General features: G+C 35.4%; 1 protein-coding gene across 7 annotated transcripts in view; it reads left to right on the forward strand.

Annotated features, from left to right (window-relative positions):
* The window catches only part of LUZP2 (leucine zipper protein 2), a 246775-nt gene extending 221400 nt beyond the window's left edge, over positions 1 to 25375 (forward strand). For 4 of the 7 annotated variants that reach the window (XM_068684966.1, XM_068684968.1, XM_068684967.1 and 1 more), the window contains 3 exons: positions 12781 to 12867; positions 23982 to 24059; positions 24744 to 25375. In XM_068684966.1, coding sequence (XP_068541067.1) covers positions 12781 to 12867; positions 23982 to 24059; positions 24744 to 24851 — 273 coding nt within the window. In that variant the 3' untranslated portion in view covers positions 24852 to 25375. The remainder of the gene's footprint in view (positions 1 to 12780; positions 12868 to 23981; positions 24060 to 24743) is intronic. The other 3 variants (XM_068684971.1, XM_068684972.1, XM_068684973.1) reach the window with 3 other exon arrangements.
* The last annotated feature ends 398 nt before the right edge of the window (positions 25376 to 25773 follow it).

Genomic DNA, 25773 nt, shown 5'->3' on the forward strand with positions numbered 1-25773 from the left:
ATACAGAATGTATACTATAGTTTATTTGCCATCCTGGTTTATATTTATTCCCATCTTTATATTTTAAATGCACATCAAGTCTCAGGAATTCTAAATTATATTCACTGACTTGCCATGCTTAGGGCCTAAAATAACTTGGATTTGTTTGGAGATGGAATTGTTTCTGTATTCTACCACAATATTCCTAATTTTGATTCTGTTTTTTTCACTTATCCCTGTATGCGGGTAAACTGTGTAAGATGCATCCTGACCAACTGAATGAAACAAAGTTCTGTTCTTATTATTTCCACTAATTAAGTGATTTTGTGGTTTCCCATACTGTACTTCTGCTTTCTCATCTATGAAGTAAGTGGCATTGGCTATTGAAAACACTGTAGGAGAGCTCTTTTGAGCATGCTGATTGTTAGGTCAGCACTGATTAATTTTTTTCAAATAAGTTTGAATTTATTGTGCAACGAACAAGAACTAAAATTAGGGAAATGAGATAGAGAGAACTTTACATGAAGAACTGTCTGCTGTTGTCGGTGTTATGTAGGCATGTTAGCAGAATATACTATATTTGTACTTTTTCAGTTATCATTAGTCTCTAATGCCTGTTTGATTTTCTTATGTTACAGTGGTTGCCTCTATCTATTTTCTGGTGTCTTGTTCGTAATAATTACAACTTTCTTCCCCCCACCCCATGTGTAGCACTATCTAGGTGATGACTTTTCCATAACCCTAAGGCTCTGATTTGAATAGGTCAGTTAGCCAATGTTCAGTACTGAAAGGAGATATAATGGAATTCTGCAGCCTCAGGTTACATTCTCAGAAAAATTGTCTGGAAGGTGTGCTAAAGAAAAATATTTTTAAAACTTTTTAATACTAAGAGATAAGTGGTGTTCACACAATATGTTGCAAGGTGTAGCAGGCCCTTAAAGACATGCCAAATTCTTTCTTGGAGTTCAAAATTGTACTTAAAAACAAGATTTGAAGGACATTTTTGTTAGATAGTATAAGGCAGCAAGAATGAATCCTGCCTTTCAAAAAAAATATTAGAAAAATACGATAGTTCTTGCTATCAGGTCTGTAGCATAGACAATATTACGGATAATTTTTCATTCAGGTGACTGTGGGGTAAAAAAAAGTAGATATACCTTTTACCATTTACAAACCCATCATTTCTCAAGTTGCCCGCAGTTCTTTTGGTTGACTTATGGAAACAGAAAAGTCGAAGTTTATAGTTGAAACACAAACAATTAATGATATGAATGCTGCAATTCTATTAGTAAGTCCTTCAGCAGTACAGTAATTCAAGAAATTATTTATGTGCTACATGATACATACAGTCATATTTTTAGGCCAACTACTGAGAAGTTTCAGATAATAAATGTAATTCTTGTCCAATTTAGAGGTTGTTCTACTTTTCCTTTTATGTCAGTGATGTTGGTTTCAGTGTGCTGGGTGCAATAAAATGCTTTGGAAGTAGTTTAACAATGATATTTTTATACTCTTAAATGTAAGTCACTCAGTGACTTACACACACCTTTGTGATATAAATAAGGATTTAAGGACCCACTTCAGAGAAATTTATGGAACAGCTGTTTGTGGAGTTAAGAATACACTGTAGGATGAATTATAAAAATGTCTTTAGTGCAACTGTTGTAAGCCAGTTACCAGACCATAGTGCCATGAGATCCTGATAGATCCTTTCCTACAGATTGAAATCCTGTAGTGCTACATAAGCATTTTCTTGAAAATCTGTGACAGAACAGGAAATTAATCAAAGGGAATTCTCTGTACAGAAAGTTCATACAAATAGTTTGCATATGGGGATTAAAAAAACAAAGGCAAAGGACTTCATAGTAACTATACCCTTTTTTGTAAGGCACTGAGATTTCTCGGCTTACACTGAAATTGCTCCAGTGGTGCCTAGGATTTTGCAGAAGCGAACCCATAATGTGTTATCAACTGCTTTCCACAGCAGTCAGCTGTCCTCAGAATATTCACGCTTCACTACATCGTTAGAGGCTGTGCTAACCTTCATGATATGTTTGTATCATTAGCCCAGCTGACTTGAAAGAAGGGCAATTGTATAGCAACAGAACATTTCTGTCACCTATAAAAGTCAGGATTAACAAAAGCTAGGTCTGCAAATGGAGTAGAGTAGATCTAAAAAGACTTTTTCTGACTGGATTGTCCAAAGTATAATTTTGTTTTTTAAGGCACAAAATTTCATCTGTTGGATGAAATTCTCATAATAAAGGAGATGTCTTTTTGTTTTTCTCCTCTTTACATATCAGCCAAATGATTAAAGAGAGGCAGAAAATGTAGACAGCTGTGGGAACACCTACCTGCTTACACAAAATCCCAACATATAAGCACACAAAGCAATTATTTTAGCATTTCCACTGGCTTCTCATACAGAATTCAGTGTCACTTACTGACGTGATAATACTGAGATCTCTCATTGCTTTTTACTGATAAGCTGTTCTTTCTAATGGGCTTATTGTATAGGTTTTTAAATATACAAAAAATTATCTTGATATATATATTAGAATAATTTAAGTTTATGAATAATAATCATAGAATTACAGAACTTAGGATATGAATGTGAAAAGCATGTTGGGATATTTTTTTTAGCAAAGAAAAAGACCTGATTATGTTTAGCAGAGTATGAGAAGTGTCCTTTAAATTCACTTCACAATTATGTCCTCTGCTAAAGAGGGAAACGAACAATAGGCTAACCTACCACTGGTAGTAAATGAGAAATTATCTCAGTGCTAAATTTCAATGCTAAAAGTTACATTTTTCATTGGATTAGCATTCAGTAACTGGGCACAGGTGTTTTTGTAATTAGGATTCATTTGGAAAATTTTACAGTGGTCAGTGACCCTCAAAGTTAAATAGCTTTTTTTGTTGTTGTTTTTGTGATGTTATTGTGATGCAATGCCATTTCAAATAATATCAGAATACCATCTGTCCTCAAATATTTTGTCTAGATTTTTACACTGCAGATTTCTTCATGTATTTAGTTCTCAGTTCTGTTATCTGCAGAAGACTAAAAATATCTTTTTTAATTAAGAATCTTTCCTCTAACTGCACAAGTTTTTATCACCCAAAAGTGTATGGCAGCAGAATTGTTCTGTACACCATATGTGTCTGATTGTCCTCCACAGTTATATATTAAATTGCTTACTAATACAGGTTAGTTCTCTTATCACTAAGGTCAAGCTGCACTTTAAATGACTGTTTTTGTTTAGTTTGGTCTTTATTCATAAGGAGATATACTGCAGAAAAGCACAGGCAAGGAAAAAATGTGGCAGCCTGAATGATTTTGCAGAGCAAATTTAGCTTGTCAAAATGTACCCAGACTGAAATTTTGCTGGGTTATTATTAGGTATTATGTAGATCTAATGGGAGTGAATGAAAAATTCTGTGGTAGTAAGAGCCTTAAGAAAATGCTGTCTGACTGTTTTTGGACTTCAGGCTATTCTTGGGTTGTGGGTTTATTTATTTATTTATTTATTTATTTTAATGTGAAAAAGAGGTAAAATTAGTCCAAGCCACCATAAGCTGTTTAGGACAAGCAACTGGAGTTGTATAGAAGTGTCCATGGTTTTACAGGTAGTAGCAGGTACACACTGTAACTCACCATATTATTCCAGGTTAAAATATTGTTATTCTAGGTTAAAATGTTTTGACTTTTTATTTTCACACAAATGATAGTGATAGTGGGAAGACTGAAGACTAAAACAATAGAAGATAGAATTGCTACAGTGAGCCAGTAGAGACTAAAGCAGCTGCGGGTAATCAGCTTTCAGTGCTTTGCATTCAGTTTATTACACATTTATACAGACTCAAAAAGTACCAGTGGCAAACCTATTGTTCCACCTTCTGCAAAAAGGGGAGTAGAAATGTCATGCTTCTCTCTGCTGTATTTCTGCTTCAAGTGCTTGATAGCCTGGACATTATACACATTTACTTTGGAAACTACTGCAATGGCATGTATAACTTGAGAAGAACAGAAAAAGTGGCTCACAATCAAGAGTTCGGTTAATTTAGCTCTTTTTTTTCCTATATGCTGAATCATTCATGAGTGTTTGCTAGCATTTTTTATCTTGCTGATGTTATTAGTGTTATGAAATATTCCAAGACAAAAGGACTATTAAACTCCTGTTAAAAATACAAACAACAACAGGAAATTGCTTCCTTACTTTCCTCTGTGCAAATGAACATCTACTCTGCTAACCACAGAGTACATGAAAATATAAATTGGGTGCTGTCAAAAATAAAAATAAAAAGAATAATTCATGCTTCTGAGAACTTGCAGTGACCTTCAAATCTAAAGATATCAGCAAGTATAATAACATTTCGTTCAACAATAACTGTGTCTGCTAGAGGAATACTTGGAAAGCACATAAAAAAAAAAAAAAAGCAAAAAAAAGAACAAACCCATCACTGCCTCTAACTCTGCTGAAACTGTCACCTTGTCAGACTTATAAAATGATCAGATTGTTTTTGCCATCAGAAATAATGGAAATGTTTTTTCAGTATCTCCTTAAGTGCATGTGGCTATTAACACGCACACAACTTTCAACACAAGACACAAGTGTGTGTTTTTATAGCCTATATCTAAACAGTATGCAGAGTGCCAAGTGCTCCAGAGAAGAGGGTGGATAGCAGTATTACAGTTATGCTAAACTGTAAGTTTTCTTTGAAATGCTTTTAACAGTCCCATTCTCTGTTACTTGAGTGTGTAATGCAAAATTTCATTGCATCATTGTTTATTGAATTTTATTTTTATCTTACAAGTTAGAAAGAATTAGAACCAGGGCATTATCATATCCTGTTTAGAGGAAAAAAAGTAAATTAGTAACTACACTGATAGCATTTGCTCTCAATGTTGTGTTCTGTTTCACACTTGAGTGCATACAAATGCACTAAATTATATCTAAATGAATATATTAGATGGGATGAAATATGATCTTTGTGTATAATATATAAACGTGGATGCACAAGCAGGGTGTGTGTGCACTAATTAGATTATTATCCATTAAAATGTAATTTCAGCGGTAAATATTTAGGTTCACCAGAGTCCAAAACTTTGATTTATGGGGTTCTCTTAACACTATGTTTTCCTGAACAGCCAACCTAACAGCTGTCTCCAATAATTTCAGTATTTTTAATTATCAGATATTTCATACAAGCATGTTCCTTGTATGATAAGGAGATGATATTTTGTCTTCAGCCTAATGCACATTATTATTTGTGGATTTCACAAGGTCAATATGAGGAGAAGTATTTCTGTGTTGTTTTTTTTCAGATAATTCAGGTAATTCTAACTCTTTTTCTCCATTTGTCTCTCTGGATTTTTGTTTATTTTTGCTTAATCTCATTAAAGCACATGACTTAAGTATTCTCTATCATGAGTCCTTGTTTGCAGGGAAATGGTAAATGCATCTTTTTGACTGCATTGAAAACTGAGGTAGAGTGGATCATTACAGAAGCCTTTGTATTGATCCCGAGGAAACTCATCACATATGTTTTCATGGTCTCTTTTTTCCAACTTCATGGAAATACAAAGAAAAAAATGTACTTGTTACAAGGAAGTCGGGCAACTGAAAATGTTGGTTTAAGGTTCTACTAGAAAACGTATTTAAGTTATGTGAAATACATAGTGCTTTCAAAATAAGCTGTATTAGAGAAAAAAAAATAGAATTTAGAGCATAATAATAAGTAGATGTGGTTTCTTTTATTTGTGCATAGCTAGGAATTTGGGAAATCGCTTTGAATAGGCATCCATTACTTATTAAGAAGCAATAGAATAGCTGTCCAGTTGTTTCTGTACAAGGATGTTGCTTTGCCACAAGTCTCATCTCCTTCACCAGCAACTTGTGGTTGTCTCTGAGGCAGTTGGACATAAATACTAAATGCTTGTGCATAGGTAATGGAGTTTGACTCCATATTGAAAATGCAACTGTATCTTGTATTACCAGAGGAAGATAAACTGTCACTACTTTCATCTTCTGCACCTCTTTCACATCTTTAATATAACCACTTTTGTGAGTTGGCTTCACATAGTGCTTGGTTTCCCTAGAGAGGGAGACGGTGCTTTGCACCTGTGTCTGAGAGTAGACTATTATCTTCCAGCAGTCTGGTGTTCAAGGAGCACAATACTAACTCTAGCTTCCTCTAGAAAGGTTGTTAGAGTCATTTCCCCTTGTTTTGCGGTATTTAAGTAAATACATTGTTTTGTTTTGTTTTTAATTCTAGAAAGGTTGTTAGAGTCATTTCCCCTTGTTTTGCGGTATTTAAGTAAATACATTGTTTTGTTTTGTTTTTAATTATCATTTTTTTTATTATTTCTATTTTTTTATTTCCTAGGGAGACGCACTTTAACTGGGAGACTTCTGATGTAGAAGCAAATACTACAAACAGTGCTAGAAATCATCTACATACTTTACCTGTCTCTTTTCAGTGTGACTGTATGAGTTCTTATATATTTATTTATTTACCTCCATCTATTTTTTTTATTAATATTATTTTCAAGAGAGGAAGAATCCTGGAACAATTAACAAAGAAACATGTTAAAACTTTAATACCCATATTAATGTCCAGTATAATATACCACTGAGAGGCAAGTCCACGTGTGAGGGAAAATTATGCATTTAGTAATGTTATGAAAAGGATGATTCAGGAAATTATCTTCTAAATATGGTATCTCTCATCTCAAAGATCTTTTTGAAAGAAGAAATCCTTTCAATTTGATGGATGTTCAGCCATTTGAGCTTATCATGAATGTTCATCTCAGAGAAATTTCATTACAAGCAACACAAAGCCACGTGAAAAGAGAAATGCATTCTTTCAGCATCCATGCTAAAGATGTCCCAACAATTTTCAGTTTTAATGGGGAGTGAGGTTGCCCTAGATTATTTGTCAAACTTCTGATGTTGTGCTCAATGCTCAGCGTCAGCATAATGTACCAGAAAGCAACTATTTTCTGCCTTAAAGATGTTTGAATATAGTGCAAATGAAAAATTGAGGGGAGTTTTGTTTGCTTAAGAAGCAATATGTAGAAATGTAAAGATCTGGTACACTGTAGGATTTGCAGTCCTTCAAGATGAATTGCCATTTGTTAATGTAACTCTGTAGATATGGATTAAATAGAGAGAAAAAAAAAAAAAAAAAGCTCATCTCCTTCCACTTACTGTTGAATACTGACAGTGTAGTAAAGTTAGTTCTGTTGTATACACCTACACATGTATATACACATATACAATGACCATCACTGTCATACAAATACAGAGGATGATGTACTGTTATTAGTATTGGACTTGTCATTTATTTTTATGTGTTGGTTATGCTGTGAAAGATTTTCAAGTCAGGATGTAAAGAACCGTGGTACAACGGTTTGCCTTATATTCTCTGCAGGTAGCCATGCATATTTAACTGTGATTTCTGTTGTGGAGAGCTACAGCAGAAACATCTGAAATGTAAAGGGCTAGAAGAGCAGGTTAAAAAGTCTATTGTACAATCCAAAAATAACAATATTTTTGCAATTACAAATAGTGCAACTGAAAAGAGAGGGGGAAGGGAAAGATCGTAGGATTGATGCCTTTTTCTTGAACAAAATGAAGGCATTATGTTGCAGTTGGCCTGTGTGCGGTGTGCAGACCAAGTCCCTGGTTTCCAGGAGCAGTCAAACAGAACTGATTTTGGAAAGGAGATATTTTTGGCTCTTGTACTACATACCTTGCCCAGAAAAGTCTGACAACTTCATCCACCTGCTACACATAAATGTGCTGTAGGTTTTTACATTAAGTGCAGCAACTCCTTGAGCAATTTTGGATTTCTTAGGTATGACGATAAATCATATCTATCCCAAAGGAGTAAGACATATCCCAAAAGAGTCCAAATTCCTGAGTGCACTGGAAAGACGGGACAACTTCGGCTTTAGGTATAGTTTAGGTTAATCAGAGCTCTTTGTAATCCCTTTTGAAGACAATGGTTAGCAATCCCTCTGAAGGCAGGTAAATAGAAGCCCGCCCAGCCCAGGGGGGACTCTCATGCTTACCTTGCTCAACATGACACACAGACGTCACAAAGTACAGCCAGAGGGACCAGGCACGCCAACTAGCTAGCAAGTCTTTGCCATAGGTAGTTTTGAATGTTTGTAGAGTGGGCTGGTAAACAAGTGTTTCTGGGCAAACTCCAATGATTTCAGCACTTAAAATTTATCAAAACACTCTATGAATATGCTTATCATAATGACAGTGTCTGTCACTGGGGAAAAATTATCTTAGATCTCATTCAAAGTGCCATGCAATCCTCTTATTAGATCCGTATGAGTATCCTTAATTAAAATAAAATTCCTCTTTTAATATGGAAATTGAATACCACCAGAAATCCTTAGTGTAGAAAACATTAACCTGTGATGGCCTAAATGACAGGAAGTAAATGTCCTGGTTTATGATGGCACATCATCCAGCAAGCAGGCCTGTCAGCAGCAGTCTGACATCTAACATCAACAAACGTTGACCAGTGAAAGTAAATTATTCAGTCGTGCCAAAAAGCCACGTGGGAAGGACAAAGATCTGATAAGATTATGTCTAAGATAGTAAAGAACTGAACTGTGTATCAAAGTCAAAACAGATAATGAAAGGTGGAATTCAGTTGATCTAACTTTGTAGGATTTTAGCAGTGATTAGGAGATATTATGATAAAAATGAATGCATTGAGAGGAAAGTTGGTAGAATGTTAAAAGTGAAAAATATATGAAGTATATGTGAAGGAAATTTCAAAGGCATGCAGCATAGGTGGGCTCTGTCATTTCTTCTAATACAGACCTTGGAAGAGAACGGAAAGAAATAATGAGTTTGGCTTGCTTTCCTGTCATAAGTATTCTGGAATTTTGGCTGCAAGCAAAGCACACACCAACTGATTTAATCAGCAAGTGTAAGTGCATTGTAAAAGATGTGCTTATTTGAAATATCTGAAATTTAAAGCTCACTTCTTAGTCATATTTGTAACATCACACCAGGAGATACTGCAATTGCTAAAATACTTCAAGAAAAAATGGTTATAATAAAATATTCACATGTGAAATCTTGGATTTAAAAGCTTTGAGGAGGGTTCTGAAGTCTTCAGGCAAACTGGGAAGGAATTCAGAAACTGTTTCCAAAACTGTTTCCAGAACAATTTGCTGCAGAATATTTGGCGGATTTTTTATTAGGTAACCTGTTATCTAGTAAACAGGCTTAATCTAGGCAAAGTAGCATATTCATTTTTTATTAGGAGAAATAACTTTTAATAACAAAGATTCTTGTTGGCAAAGTCTACCTCAAAGACTTCCACATCATCGGCAAGCAGATAAGCCTTCAAAAATATTAATTTATCTATATCAACTTTTTTTCTCTCTGGTTTCATGTAAGATGTCAGTCTTAGTGTCAAAGCATTATAGATTAAATGTACCTTCATAAAATACAGGAATGCCATATGTGATTCTGGAAGTAAGCACAGAACTTAAATCTCCAGGAATCAGCCAGAGCCTGGCAAGACATGTTCCTGTCTTCTGTCCTTCTGCCACCTGGTCTTTCTGGTTCTGGTATACTTCTTGGACCACTGCAAGACCACGGCCTTTCAATCTAGAAGATGTACAGATTCAGTCAGCTTAGGGTAACCGTATGAAACGTAATTGAAGATGATGGTTGTGTAATAGCAGAGGTGTGGCAGAGGATAGCAGAGACTTGATGACTGTCAAGTGCACTAGGCACCAAATGAATCAGACCTGTTGCCATTCCCGACTTTTGGCTGGTGTCTGAGTAGTGCCCACTGCTCAAGTGGTTAAGCAGTTGCATGAAAACTGAAAAACATTGAAATTTTTTTGTGGAGAGAAAAAAAGGTGATAATTTTAGGATGGAGTGTTACACTCAAATATTTTGAATATTAAAGAGGATAAGAATGGGAAAATTTGTTTTCATTTTTCTGGAAGTAGTATTTGAAAACAAGACACTGGGAAAATGCTTCCTTGATGATAGTCACAGAATCACAGAATTTCTAGGTTGGAAGAGACCTCAAGATCATCGAGTCCAACCTCTAACCTAACACTAACAGTCCCCACTAAACCATATCCCTAAGCTCTACATCTAAACATCTTTTGAAGACTTCCAGGGATGGTGACTCCACCACCTCCCTGGGCAGCCTGTTCCAGTGCCTAACAACCCTTTCAGTAAAGAAGTTCTTCCTAAGATCCAACCTAAAACTCCCCTGGCACAACTTAAGCCCATTCCCCCTCGTCCTGTCACCAGGCACGTGGGAGAACAGGCCAACCCCCACCTCACTACAGCCTCCTTTAAGGTATCTGTAGAGAGCGATAAGGTCGCCCCTGAGCCTCCTCTTCTCCAGGCTGAACAAGCCCAGCTCCTTCAGCCGCTCCTCGTAGGACTTGTTCTCCAGGCCCCTCACCAGCTTCGTCACCCTTCTTTGGACCCGCTCAAGCACCTCGATGTCCTTCTTGTAGCAAGGGGCCCAAAACTGAACACAGTACTCGAGGTGCGGCCTCACCAGAGCCGAGTACAGGGGGACGATCACCTCCCTAGCCCTGCTGGTCACACTGTTTCTGATACAAGCCAGGATGCCGTTGGCCTTCTTGGCCACCTGAGCACACTGCTGGCTCATATTCAGCCGACTGTCTACCATCACTCCCAGGTCCTTCTCTGCCTGGCAGCTCTCCAACCACTCATCTCCCAGCCTGTAGCTCTGCTTGGGGTTATTGCGCCCCAGGTGCAGGACCCGGCACTTGGCCTTGTTAAACTAGTCTCACCTAAGTAACTCAGATTTCCCCTTGTTCTGTGGAAATTAGTTCAACATGCTGAGAAAGCTTATGTCTATACAAAGACATATTTTCTTCTGTTAATAAGGGTTCGAGCTGGCTGTTTTTTCTGGTCTTCCATGTAGATGTAAAGATGCAGGTAGTCAACAAGTCAGGTTGATCTGTGTACTATATGTACTGTGAATCATTCACTGTGCATACTCCTTTCGTTTTCGTTAGGAGGAAATTTAGATTTACAGAACTGTAATTACTGCAGTCCAAACAGGCAAATAACTCAATATGGATAAAAGATCAGACATTAGATTATATTCATTATTTCACAAAACAATTTTTGTATTTATCTGTTTTGTCTGTTCATCTCATGATCATTTTTCTGATAGTCATCTGTTCTATAAAACTAACAATTCCTCACTGAAGAGCTGATAAGCAAAGAAATATTACAAACAGTAACCTGTGCATTTTTTTCTCCTGTTCTGCAACTCTTTTGAAAGTTCTATAGTCATTAGTAATTCAATACAGTATAAGGGACCTGAGAAAGGATGGCTCAGCATTCCAAAACTCATGTCTGAAATTCAACCTTTTCACAGAGAAATTATTTTGATATGTTCCTTGCTCCTATCCCATATCTGAAACTTAACAAAAACAAACATCAACAAAAACAGAGGATCGTCAATGTTGCTTTTGGAATTTAAGTATTTTCTTGGAATACATTCTAGCAGAACTTTCTGAAAGAACAAGTCATAGAGTTGTGAGGAGTTTTTTTAGCAAATATATTTTTGGGAAATTTTTCTAAATCTTTGCTAAGTCATGTACATTACTACTGTGAGTTCCAGTGGACTTTGAATTAGAACTCTAAATGCAGATAGAAGAGAAAGAGCTTGTGAAAAAAACTGTCATCACTATAAGATGAATACTTTCTAAACAAGTAATTCTGCCAAACTAATAGTAGGGTGCTGATACTGATCATCTCATGAAACCATGGTTCATCCAGTTATTTTACTTAGTTTCACCAGAATATACAAGCATTCATACGCACATTAGAATTTCCAGTTAATGCAAGTGATATATTTTTCAGATTTTTAGGGATCATTTCTAATTGAAAGAATTCCTTATCATGCTATACCATACTCTACTATTTAAGGCCACAAAATTGTGAAGCTCTCAAGGTAATTAAAAACTACTGAGGTACAAATTTAGTAAAAGCTCTCTAGAAAATGCAGTGCATATTTTTCTCATTTGTGCCTCTTTGAACCTTAGAAGTTGCAGCAAATGTGGAAAATCATACGTAAAACAGCTAGTATTTCAGTGGAAGGAAATTCACCGCTTATATGAAGCAATAGCCTAGACTGTAGAGTAACTGCTCCATATAGAAGTCCATTTTGAGTTTAAGGAGGTAAATGAAAGGCATGAAATGGAGCACATTTTGCCAACTCACACTGACGTGAGGTCCCAACAGGCAGAGACTGTAGGCAGCAGAAATAATCTAAAGCAGTTCATAAAATGCTTAAACTCAAGGCCTAAATGTGTCCCAGAATCCGCAAGAGGCAGAGAAATATGAGTTTTCAAAATTCTTTTCTTCTTTAACCCCCTTCCAAATGTTTGTACAAAAAAAAAAAAAAAAAAAAAAAAAAAAAAAGTAATTTCACTTGTACTGCGTTATTAAGCATTGATCTTCCTTAATAACATACAAAACAATATACCACCAAGTCATTTCTTGTGTGGTCAGCTTTCAGATAGAAAGTCCTGACATTTATTTATGCAGAAGTAATCCTTTATAAAACAATGGTTTAATAAGAATGCATGTTAAAGCATTTTTTAAATAAAAGTTGCTGAAAATGCAGTATATAAAGTAGTTGACAATTTGCAATATCTGATTTTCATGGTTCTCCTGATTTTCTGATGTGACTTTTATGAAGTTTTATCTATAATAACTGTTTATTTAATTTTATTTTTATTTCTTTGTCTAGCAAAATGCTTCAGCAGAGAAACAGAATCTTCACATGACCTCAAGAAAGGAAGAAAATCAGAGCATCCAGGAGTGCGATTCTCGAGATGTAAGCCAAGTTGACCTAGAAATCAGGTTTTAATCCAGATTGTATGAAAACATGATAACCTTAGATGATTAGCAATGTGCTTTATTTTTCCTAACCAGGCTGACACATATATCGTAAGCCAGCTATTTTCTACTTTAAAGCACAGAGGAGCGAATTGTCCTTGTGGTCAATCCATGCAGGTATACTCTCTGGGTTTCTTTTAAAGATTACTTAAAAGGACTTGTAGAGCTTTTCAGGGAAGAAAAGCAGTGGGAAAAGATGTGATTTGTTCATACAGTTCTGTAGTTGATGAGCTGCTGCAGCACAGCAAGATGCATAACATTGTTTATGCAACATTTCCAAAAATAGTTGGGTACAGTTGTCACAGATGCTACATTTAATTAGGAAAGAAAGGAAAAGAAAGGAAAATAAAGGAAAATGAGAACTTTCAGGGAGACATTTAGCTTGAACACCAAGAGATGACAATATAATAGTGAAAGTAGGTAAGCGCTACCAGTCTAGGCAAGCCACAAGCTTTATTCTTCTCATGACACATCTGACAGAAAGCTAAGTCTGCTGCTTTTAGCAAGTCAAAAATCTCATCCGTGCAGCATGGTGAGAGCTGGAACATAAATCCCAATTGCATTTACTATGGCTGCAATTAGAACAATACAAATAAGACAAAACAGGAAGGAAAATAAAACAGAAAAATGAGAGAGAGCATTTATGCTCAGAGTATATTTTCAGTAAAGTAGTTGAAAAAATATTACACTGCCATGACTAATCTGAAGGTGCAATATAAAAAATAGGGGAAAAAAATAATACAGTCATAATGGTTCTTGAATGAACTACTGAGCACATGGCCTTCCTCCGAACACAACAAACTTCTGTGGAGGTAACTGAGTAGCTTGCTGATAGCAATCATACTAGCATATAGCAGCATGAAGAAATGTTTGGAAAACAGGTCTAGGTGATTGACCTACCCACTTTTTTGCTAGCACCCAACAAATTGTAAAAAGCTATTCTTATTACCCATTTATTGCAAGCATTAATAATTTATTCAATCATAATTGAGCTCCCCTCTGCCACAACCTCTAGGGGGGGCAGAGGGAAAGAAATTGCATATCCAGAAGAGTGCATCATTTGATGCTGCAGCTTTCTTTATATTTAAAGATGAAGAAAATGTCCCTACCTACTAAAATCTGAAGAAGGATATGAAAGAATAAGATTTAAAATTCTGAAGCTGGAGCTAACTCCAAATGGAGGTTGGTTACTGCTTGGGAAAATTAGGAAACATTTGATGGAATACAGTTTAGTTTAGGTAGAGCTTTGCAGACTGTTTGTGAAAGGAGGTTCAGTAATCTTTTTACTGAAGTGAATACTTCAAAACAGCAAAAAAGAGGAATTAAAACATTGCTCAATGTGAGAAAGTGTCAAATTTCTATGTTAAACCGTGCAATGAAAGACACAGAAAAGATGCACTTTTCCATGTAAGTGGGGGTTTAATTATTTTGACTTGGGGGAGAGGGTGTAATTTTTTTTGCTGCTACCAGTTAGTATATTTAGCCATTTAGTCAGTATGGCTCAAATTAGTATTTTGAGAAAATGAGAAGAGAGAAAGCAGAGGAAGACTCCAACTGGAGTTAGAGGTCTTGAGGAGTTGAACTATTTGTCATGACTGAAGATAAATTAAACCTTAACCCTATTCCCTTTGTCCTTCTAAGTGCATTATAATTCACAGATAAAGAAAGTAGGCTATATATCTAAACTTGATTAATAAGATTAAGATTTATATCATTTAATCTCTCAATAATTATTATATTTTAAGACCAATTCTATGTTCTGTGGGACTCACATTTCCATTACATTTTAAATCTTTGAGGTGTGTTAAATCTGTGTTTGACAAAATCTACTCTTTGTAGAAATAGCTGTAAAATTAGAGAAAGAATGCCATTGGGACATATAAATTCACTGTGCCTTGCTGGATAATACTCCTTATTGGAAAATTAAGCTAGAAATAGTTTTGTCAGTCTTGTCTTGCCCTTAATTGTGTAACTATAAATTCATTTTCCAACTGAAAAATAGGTATACTATTTAATATTAATAGTTTTATTCTGTTCACATAAGAAGTAAGATTCACACTAATATGCAAAAAGCTGTCTGTGAAGTTTCACCATGCTGTGCTTCTAGTGTCTGTTGGAGGAATAGCCCTGAGAGATGAGTTACAAAATCAATTGTTAGGATAGCCACACCTGCAAGCAAGGAAACTGTAATCAGTGTGATATTTATCCGTAGTAGAAACAGAACTTGCAGTACAATTTTTAAAAGTCACAGGAAGAAATTAGTTTGTGACTTGAGCTTAGGAGAAAAAAGAGGGTTTATAATCTTCGGAAAAGAGGATGGGCCACTCTATAAGGATGGAGTGGACTATAAGGACTATAAGGATGTTGCAAGGCTGTGCAGGGACAAAATTAGAAAGGCCAAAGCTCATCTGGAGCTCAAACTGGCTACTGCCATTAAAGATAACAAAAAATGTTTTTATAAATACATCAACACAAAAAGGAGGTCTAAGGAGAATCTCCATCTTTTACTGGATGTGGGGGGAAACTTAGTTACAAGAGATGAGGAAAAGGCTGAGGTGCTTAATGCCTTCTTTGCCTCAGTCTTTAGCGGCAAGAGCAGTTGTTCCCTGGATACCCAGCACCGTGAGCTGGTGGAATGGGATGGAGAGCAGAATGTGGCCCTCATAATCCACCAGGAAATGGCTGGCGACAGCACTTGGATGTACACAGGTCGATGGGGCTGGATGGGATCCACCTGAGGGTACTGAGAGAACTGGCAGAGGAGCTGGCCAAGCCGCTTTTCATCATTTATCAACAGTCCTGGCTATCAGGGGAGGTCCCAGTCAACTGGCAGCTAGCAAATGTGACACGCATTTACAAGAAGGGCTGGAAGGTAGACCCGGGGAACTATACACCTGTTAGTTTGACCTCAGTGCCAGGGAAGCTCATGGAGCAGATTATCTTGAGTGTCATCACGTGGCACTTGCAGGGCAACCAGGCAATGAAGCCTAGTCAGCATGGGTTTATGAAAGGCCGGTCCTCCTTGAGGAACGTGATCTCCTTCTATGACAAAGTGACGCACTGGGTGGATGAGGAAAAGGATATGAAGGCTGTTCTTGGTTGCAAAGCCAAGAACACGGCACAAGTTCTCACGTACCATTTGTTAGAAAACGAAATTGGGAAGGGAAAAAGAAAAAAATGGGAGCTTGAATGAATATACTTAAAATTCAGATGTTGCTTAGAAACCTAGTGTTTCTACAATATTTTCTCAGAGCTTCACAAAGAGCCTCTAATTGTCTCTCTGGTTAAAAAAAAAAAAAAAAAAAAAAAAAAGGATTTTTGTCTTTGAAGAGTTACTGTAGTAAAGAATAACTAGAGAAGAACATGCAATATTTCAGTTTTTAAGACAAAAGATAAAGGGAAATGGCAAGTTGTTGGTTTCAAGCAATGGTCTGTATGGCTAACCTTTCCTGTAGGTGTTTAAAATTGGCAATTATGAACATATGTCAATTTTTCTTGTATGCATGTTCAATCTAATTAATATACTATACATTAGAATGAATACAGAGGAAATGTTTACAAATAGGATACAGACAGGACTAATGAAACGAGCTGATTTTCAGTTTAGACACTGCCAACACCTTTGTTGTCATGAAATTTGACATGACTTGTCTTAGCCAGAAGTAGGTAGGATATCCTGTAGTACATCTTGATTATTTCAAATCATCTTAGGTTTGTTCAAGACCATGAAATGGTAACTTTAATTTTATTAAAAATAAAAATAAAAGCAAATAAAAATCTGTTAGATAATTATTAAATTTGTTTCTTGGCCTCACCCAGGTATGTTTTCCCTGTGATGGGCTCCTGAAAGTCTCTGTACAGAACCAGAGTTCTGCAGAGCCCTTTTCCGTGTGTCATTTCCCAAAAGCTCTTGTGTTTGTATTTTTTTTTTTTTTTTTTTTCTCCCAAAGGCCAACTACTTGTATGTAAGAATGTACTTTGTCTCTTTTTCACATCAAATACTTCTAATGCATATCGTTTCAAACCTTCTTTTTGTAGTGCTGAATCGAAACAAGAAATATAAAGTACTTCTTGGTTCTCTGTTCTCATCATAGATTTCTTACTCTGTGCCCTTGTAGACTTCCCTGATAAATAAAAGCGGTAGTGCTTTTATTTACTGCCTTAATTTCCTGCAGTAAACAAACATTGCATGTTCATTAATCATTCAGTGACAAAAGACACTGAGTATTGGACCAAAACTTATACGTTTCTAAGCAACCACAGAGTTTACCTTCATTTTTCTCTGTCTGTTTCAATTGCAGAGCTTTGATCGCATTGTGCTTTCCCATCACTATCCCAAGGGAGTAATGACAGAAAAAAAAGAAATCACTACTGTAGCAAAACTTCAATTATAGAATTCTTGAAACGAATTCACTAAGTTTGTAAGCTAAATGAAGACTATGCAGGTCATAAGAAGTTACATCAATTTATTTTAATCGTTCACTAAGTACATGGTGCACTAAAATAAGAGAGGGGTATGAAAAGCTGCACAACTGTATTATGAACACACATGAACACTCTTCATAAATACCATACACCGTATCTTCTAAACAATGTGGGTTAAAAAAGATTGAAATACGTATTTATTATAAATTCATGAACAGATCTTATAAAAGGTGTCCTAGAATAAAATGGAATCCTAACTTTCCTAATAAAATTATTTCCACAGAAGAATGGCATTTTAATAGAACATCATCTGTTCTGAGTATATGCAAATTGTCAATGTTCAACTTCACAAATTGGAAAAGTTGTGTTATTATGAGAAAAAAAAAAAAAAGTAGGAGTAAAAATATAAAAATATCCATTCAGTTTCAGAAGAAATAAAACATGTCAAAGAAGTATTTACTTCATGTTGTAGAAAGCTAAAATCTTGTGACCCAAAAAATTCAGTCTGAGGTGCACAGAGTATAAAATTGTTATATGAACAAGTAGACCTTTAAGAGGCATGCAGCACATATGTGGTAGACCAATGAGCATATGTGGTTATTGACAGGGTAATAACAATTCTAACATCCAAGTAATTACAACATTTGATAGAATTTGTACTTCTTGTCTAATGAGGAAATATAGCCTTTTCTTATTTTTAACGCATATTATTTGTTTTGTTTTCTTTTCACTTTTAATTACCCTTAGTGGGAAAACTTAGCTACTTTTAGCCAAGTTTGTCTTTTAAAGGTTTCAGGTCATTTGAACCAATAATACAAAACATACAGAAAGATCTGGAAATATGAATTTATCTGAAGCTAGTTCTAGTGAGATATCTCATCTAAGCGTAGTCAAAATTCAATGATGTTAAGTGTGTTTTCTTCCTGTGTAAATTATGCTGGTTAAAGCTAATCAGTACCATCCTAACTAAACAATTCCTCATGCTCCTTCTGCCTATATCCCAGATGGCACTTTGCTGATGGTAGTGACGGTAGGAATGATACAGCTGAGCATCACCTTCGTCATGTTTCTCAGCTGACCTGGCCACGGTATCTGGATTTCTTTGTATAGAACTAGCTGATGACTTTCTCCTCTCTCGGGCTCTGCAAGCACATCCCACTTTAACACCTGCTGAAGCTAGCAGGGGGTATGGTGATGTGAAGGAATGCTGGAGCTGAAGTGTTTGGTTTGCTCAGTCTGTACATTAGTGATACCCTTTAGCAGTGGTAGAAATATTTACTTGATTTCCTGTCCACTTGTGGTAAGTGGCATATGAGCAACAAAAAGAATTCTTATTCGCTGTGTCGATACAGTAGGATACCCTTCCATTTACATTGTTCAGCAGTTTGCAGATGAAATTGCATAGTTTAATAGCCTAGGGACATGCTGAATTTTAACAGGCTTTCAGAAAATTCTTTTTAAATGAAGATGCACACTTGGCTGATCCACCTTTATAATTTATACATCCAGCTGTGAACCTCTCCTGCTCAGCTGTACAATTCACTCGGTGAGCTGAATACCATCACTTCTGAAATTTTGCATACTTTACTGATCAAGCTGCATATTTTATAACCAGAATTTCATATAAATTCACTTAGCTAATAAAATCGTGTAGTAAACTGATCAAGATGGAACAATATTCCCAGGCATATGCCCCACCCGAATTATCATATCTTGTTTAATCTCTCATATTGCTGTTGCAGATACTTTTTCCTGTTGCATACACAAAATGTATTGCTTAAGGCAGAATGCAGTTGTAGTTAGTGTTGTTCAGAATTCTTGCTGCTGTGTGTTAGAGCTTTTAATATTAAGTGTTCAAACATTAGGTTTTTCCTGATGTCTCATGATAAAAATACAGCATGTGTATTATAATGAATATTTGTCTTCAGAATAAGCCCATAATTATAAATCATTTGGCAGACATACTTGAAAAATCAGTGACAGCAATTTAATGTCAAGGCAAAGAATATTTCCACACATAAAATATAAAGATTGCTGTGTAATTGATTCATGAGTGAAATTCTGAGATCTGTCACTAATGGTTGTATACGACATATTAACTGTGACCATTTTTTATTAAAATAAAGCAATATAAGGGAATTGGTAGGAATAAAAAAAGAGAGAGAGAGAGAAAATGTCTCAGTAAGCTTCAAAGGAACGTATATTTCTTTTTTTGTTTCATTGCTCTTCAATGTATAAAATTATTTCAAGATTTAGCCCTAATTTACTTAATAATGATATACTTGAATAAGTACTGGCTGTGATTACAAGCAATGAAAGTTTTCTTCCTGAATCTAGAAAGAGGCAATTGTTTCTGTGTGCACATGCTAGGGAAACTAGGATTAAATGTCCTTAATTGAAAAGTTTTCAGGTACTGAAGAAAATATATAGAGCAAAATCTCTCTTCATCTGATGAACCTCTGATGACAGTCATGATTAAAACTTTAATAAACATTGAATATAGCTGGATGAGGAAAACAATATAATGGCTCCTTTCAGCTAGGTGATGTATGCACAACTGATATGCTGAAATTTTGATGCGAAGCATGGCAAAGTCACAGTATTTATCTAAAAAAAAAATAAAAATAAATCTAAAATCTCATCTTCAGAAAATAGAAAACCACACTGACAATATTTCAACACTTTTCCTTTCTGAAAGCAATTACTCTTTGGTTTGTGCTAGTTTCTACCACATCGAACTATTATTCTATAATACTGTAATTAGAGTTACCTCTCAAATGTGATGGAAAGAGATGTGCAGATGGGACAGCAAACAAACAAAATCTTCATAATATTCAGCATACAGAAAACTAACCCTCCCCACCCCCACCCCCCCCCCAAAAAAAAAAAAAAAGTATTGTTGTTATTATTATTTTAATATATATATCACTCATGGCTGTGAAAGATATTCTAATAACTTGGTTTATTATTTTATAATTTGTTTGAGGTGGACTTTATATGCAGTAGAGATTGTGTATGTATATATATTTGTGTTTGTATATGCATACAGGTATATATGTGCCTGTGTGTATATATATACACACAGGCATGTGTGTGAATGTGTGATGGTGTATGGGATATCTGTTAGGCTGTTTTTAACTCAGTTTATGGTTATGATGGGAGATGCTATCTCAACTTTTGGGACTCAAGACTTCAAACTGAGAGACGGGGCTTACACAGCTCATTCATAGTGACTGGTTACAGTCCTGGCTATTGTGCTGCTGTTGACAGATGGTGTATTGAAGGTTATTACGATGCTCAATCTGTAATGAATTTGTTAATAATATGCAAGTTTTCACACTGATGAGGAATCAACAATTAATGTTTTGTATTTTAACAACAGAAAGATATAGTACTTGCTTTACTTAGAAAACCATTTCAGTCTACTATCTTTACAACAGTGATCCATACAGTGGGTTACTCAAAAGGAAAACACTTCTGAGTGGAAAAATGTGAGATACTAGAAACATGAATCTCCTCTTCTTGTTTCCTACCAAGAAGGTCCTTGTTACCTGGCCTATGAAAAGAATCCGAAGGATTAGTCATTAGAAAGCATTCTTTTTAACATTAGTGTTTTGGTTTTTGTTTGTTTGTTTTGTTTGTTTTTTGTTTGATTTTTTTTTGGGGGGGGGAGGGGGGGGCGTAAAGCAATCTTTATTTCTTTATGTCTTAAATGTTTTTCCTCCCCTATTTTTAATAATTTCAGCAGTTTTTCTATATCCTATGTATAGGATATAGATTTTCTATATCTTATTTCACTGTGTTGGTGAAATAAGTTACCTGATAATTTTTAGTATATAAATTTAGAGTGAATTATGGATTAGTAAAGGACTGTATATTTCCTTAGTGTTATTTATGTGCTCTTTACACAGACTGAACTGCTGTTCCTTTTTTGACCTGCAACATCTTTTACCCTCAGACTGTTCACCTGCAAGTCTCTGAAACCTTCACATTTTTCTAAATGTGACTAAGCTGAAAATGTTTTTATCTAGTGTCGTGGTTTAACCCGGCCGGCAGCTAAACACCACGCAGCCGTTCGCTCACCCTCCCCCCTCCCTCTCTGGGACGGGGGAGAGAAATGGAAAGTGAAGCCCGTGAGTTGAGATAAAGACAGTTTAATAAGACAGGAAAATAATAATAACAAAATAATAATAAAAATAATAACAATAATAATACAATGGTGATAATAGGAAAGTAATAATAGTATGTACAAACAAGTGATGCACAATGCAATTGCTCACCACTCGCTGACCGATGCCCAGCCTAACCCCGAGCAGTCCGGCCCCTTCCCCCCAGCTAGCCACCCCTATATATTGTTTAGCATGACGTCAGATGGTATGGAATACCCCTTTGGCTAGTTTGGGTCACCTGTCCTGGGTCTGTCCCCTCCCAGCTCTTACTGCACCCCCAGCCTGCCCGTTGGCAGGACAGAGCAAAAGGCTGAGATGTCCTTGGCTTAGTATAAGCACTGCTCTGCAACAATTAAAGCATCGGGGTGTTATCAGCACTCTTCTCATCCTAAGCCAAAACACAGCATTCCACCAGCTACTAGGAAGAAAATTAATTCTGTGCTAACTGAAACCAGGACATCTAGCTCACTAGTAAATATAGCAAATACATGTTTTGCCAAGACCACACATATAAGATTTTGAAATATTAAAAGCTTACTAAGATTTTCTACTCTGTCATCTCACTCTTTAACCTTTATCTAGAATATAAGCTACCTGTTAGTATTTTATTTTATTTTATAAAAAGAGTAGGTGCTTTATCAAGATATTTTATCAATACTACCTGATTATTCCCTGTTCTGCAATGTACATCCTGCTGTTATTAGCTGTTGTGTATAGTGGGGAAAAATATGAAAAAGTACCGCCACCATAAATCACTTTGATTGCATCATCTCCAAGGCTCACTTTAGTAGCTTAAACTTGACTAAAAACACCCTGAAGTACTGTGAAGTCTTTGGCAAAAACAGTCTCTTCACAAGGTTTTGGGAGTGAGGCATCTAATTCCCCTCCAAGTAGTTTTCTTAATAATACGTTTCATGTTCATATTCACACCTGTTTGTAGATCAACTTCGTTGGAGGCAAGGGACTATCAGAATTTCTCAAGTGAAAAAACATAATGAATTTTCCTCCCCCTTGTCAATCTCTTACTTTTTAATTAACTTCAATCTAATGTCATTTGTACTGAAAAGATATTTATACAATTTCTTGATATTTAATTTGCATGATAGGGTATTTATTTTCAGTGTTCTCTGCTGAATGAGATAATTTTTATCCTGCTGTGATTTACACTGCTATAGGATGAATTCAGACTTATTTCCCTTTTTCTGAAGAAAAACTGTCCAAGTAAAAAGCCTTGAAAAACATATCATGTAGAGACTTTTTTTTTCTTTTTATTTGTTTCTTTTGCTCTTCTGAACACACAGGGCTTATTCTATCCTAGATTAATATTATCAACCATAATCTCAGAAAATACATATATAAAAGAAGTTGCTGAAATGTCATTAAGCTATGTTACTGGTGAATTTGATGCCTTTTTTCACCAATTCATCTGAATATGTCTGATGTGTAAAAATATTCAAACTTGACCTAGCTTCAAAAATTTTCCATTTATGCTAAAAAGGAACCATTGCAGGGGAAAACCTGCTAAAGTTTGAAATAAGCAAAATCACTGATATGTTGTAAAGAGTCTTGATGACTTTATTTTTTATTTTTTTAATTTTCACTATATTTGATTGGATACATTTTTATTACCAAGTATAAAATTTCCAATCTGAGCATTGCACATCAGAACTGTGTTCTAAAAATTGCAATTTTAAAGGAATGACCAAAAATTATCCATATCTTACTGTATTTCACATTTTAATTTCTTCACCTATAGTGTCATTAATCCCAGTCCTGAATGACTTGAATTTAATTTCAGTAGAATTTTCAGCACTAGTAAGACTTAAGTCTTATAATGAAGATTTACCTAAAACTTATAATTCTCTTTGGCTTGCAATCTACTGTGTAATACTTCAAGTTTTTATTTATATTGTTCAAATCCTTTTTCCCTCATATTAAAAAGCATATTGGCAAAGAAAATGACAATCTGGCTGGAATAAAACAGTGATGAATCTGACAAGCTTTTGTATACCTTAAGAGTTCTCTGACTTCCCCATTCAATAAGCTCAATGTGTGATGTATGCAAGAGATGCAGCAGTTCAGACAAAAGAACAGTAATAGAGGAGTCCTGATGTCTAATGCTCTTGTTCAGTTCTTGGTTACATTTCCTCACTTACAATAGAAAATTGTAATTACTAACCTGTTTTAAGGGACCACTGTGGAATAAACTTCACTACTGATGAGATTTAAACATGAGGAAAAAGAGCTATCTAAGCGTTAAATTACTAAACCTTTACAGCCACATAAGACTATGTAGAGATGATAGAAAGGGATTCACTTGCCTATGATAACTTTTTGTTCTATTTCATCTACTAGGCTACAAACAAACAACAACAAAAAAAAACACTGTGAATGTTCTAAGAAAACACAATTTTCGGAAAAAATCCAAAGTAATTATCTGTGACATCTGTATTGACAGGTTGGCAAGACATGTTTGGGGAATCGCAATAATTCAACATCTCGTTTGAAGACAGCTGAAACAGAGAGAAGCTTTCAGGTATTCTGTTTCCGAGAAGTTCTTGTGTTTGTATTAAAAGGTCTTGTAAAGCATACAGTTACTTGTAATGTATATGCAAATTCTACTCCAATGCTTTTGAGATAGATTTGTTTACTCAGTTCACAGACTTTAACTCTGACAGATTTCCATTCATTTGTTCAAAATGGCTCCTGGCTATTAACAGTTTGCAAAACTATTTAATACTCGAAGAACTGAACTAGGTTAGTAGTCAACTGACATTTCAATAATGTGATGTCCACAGCACTGGGAAGGGGAGGAGGTGGACGTTATCAAAACAGTGCTACATCTGCAATTATGTCAAGATGTACTCAGAAATCTTACCAATGCAAAAGTCTTATGTGAGTTGTACTCCTGTGCTCTTCATTTGATAGACCAAGGGGGAGGAAAAAAAAAAATCTCATTATTATAGTGCAGCATCAGATTGGTATTGTCAAAAATTGTATTCTTCATTGTCAAAAATTAAGTATACTTTCTTAGTAGAGATCAGAATTCTTCTCTAGACACTAACAAAGAATATCATATTCTGTTGTGTTTGATATATCAATTTAACAGAAATACAGCTTTGTGCAAAATTGTTATTGATTTTAAATGTCCTGTTTTATTTGCCTATCTGTGTTCATTTTGCATGTGCAATGCTTACATTGATGCTATTTTCACCTTCAGCAGAAGTTGCACAGCCCTCCGTGGACTAAACCTGAAGATAAAAAATCATCTGAGAGAAATGAGAAAAAAAATGAAGAATCAGTTAGTACAAAAGAAAGAAAAATTTAAATGCTACTAATATACATGTAATAATGCTCATTACTTGCTTTCATGTTCATATTATTTTTAGTCCAGAGGCATGAATAGTATCAGGTTTATAAAGCATGCATTTTTCACTATTTTATGAATGTTTGTAAATTAGTCTAGAATAGACCAATTAGTACCTTTCAGCAATAATCCAAAATGGATATTTGAAGAAATGCTTTGTAATACAGTCCAGTTTTTGAACTATTATTCTACTTGATTAGTAATTGCATATTATAAATTAGTTTCTTTGTAAAAAGAAATTACCATTCTCAAGTATTTTCTCAGTCTGTTCTATTTCATGTACATTTATGGCAACTTAGGTTTTAGATCAAGAATAAAAGGGTAGCTAAAAAAAAAAATCTGTGTAAACATAGATAAAGTACAATGCAGCTCGTAAGAGCAACTGTAAAAATGGGACAGTAGGGCTCCATGTATATTTAACTTTACAGTAATACCATTGCAAATCTGCTAACTTAAACAATAAAAAGTGTTTGGTTGTTTTTTTCCTTTCCTTTTTTTTTTTTCCCTCTACCTGCTATCACAATTAGTCCTATTTTGAGAACTGAACTGTTGGCAGAAATGAAGAGTTAAAGGGATGGAGATAGGAAGAGTCATGGCGTTTAGGATCCAAGCAAAAATTTTGCAGGTGGACCGAAGTAAAAATTTCTTAGCTTGGGTACCCATCCTGGAACTTCAGTTCCATCTCTTATAGTCGGGCTGACCTCTGCAATATAAATATACTTTAAATGGTGAAAACACATTTTGACCACTGTAGGTGGAATTTTGATCACTACAGCAAAGATGAGCATTTTGGTTAGCGTGTGCTCTGTGACTTTTATGATTCTTCCAGTTTCTTATGGGCAACATACTCTATTACAATGAGTTTGAAAGCAGAAAGGAAAGG

This window comes from Anas acuta, chromosome 5, assembly GCF_963932015.1.
Source record: "Anas acuta chromosome 5, bAnaAcu1.1, whole genome shotgun sequence".
Classification (NCBI taxonomy): domain Eukaryota; kingdom Metazoa; phylum Chordata; class Aves; order Anseriformes; family Anatidae; genus Anas; species Anas acuta.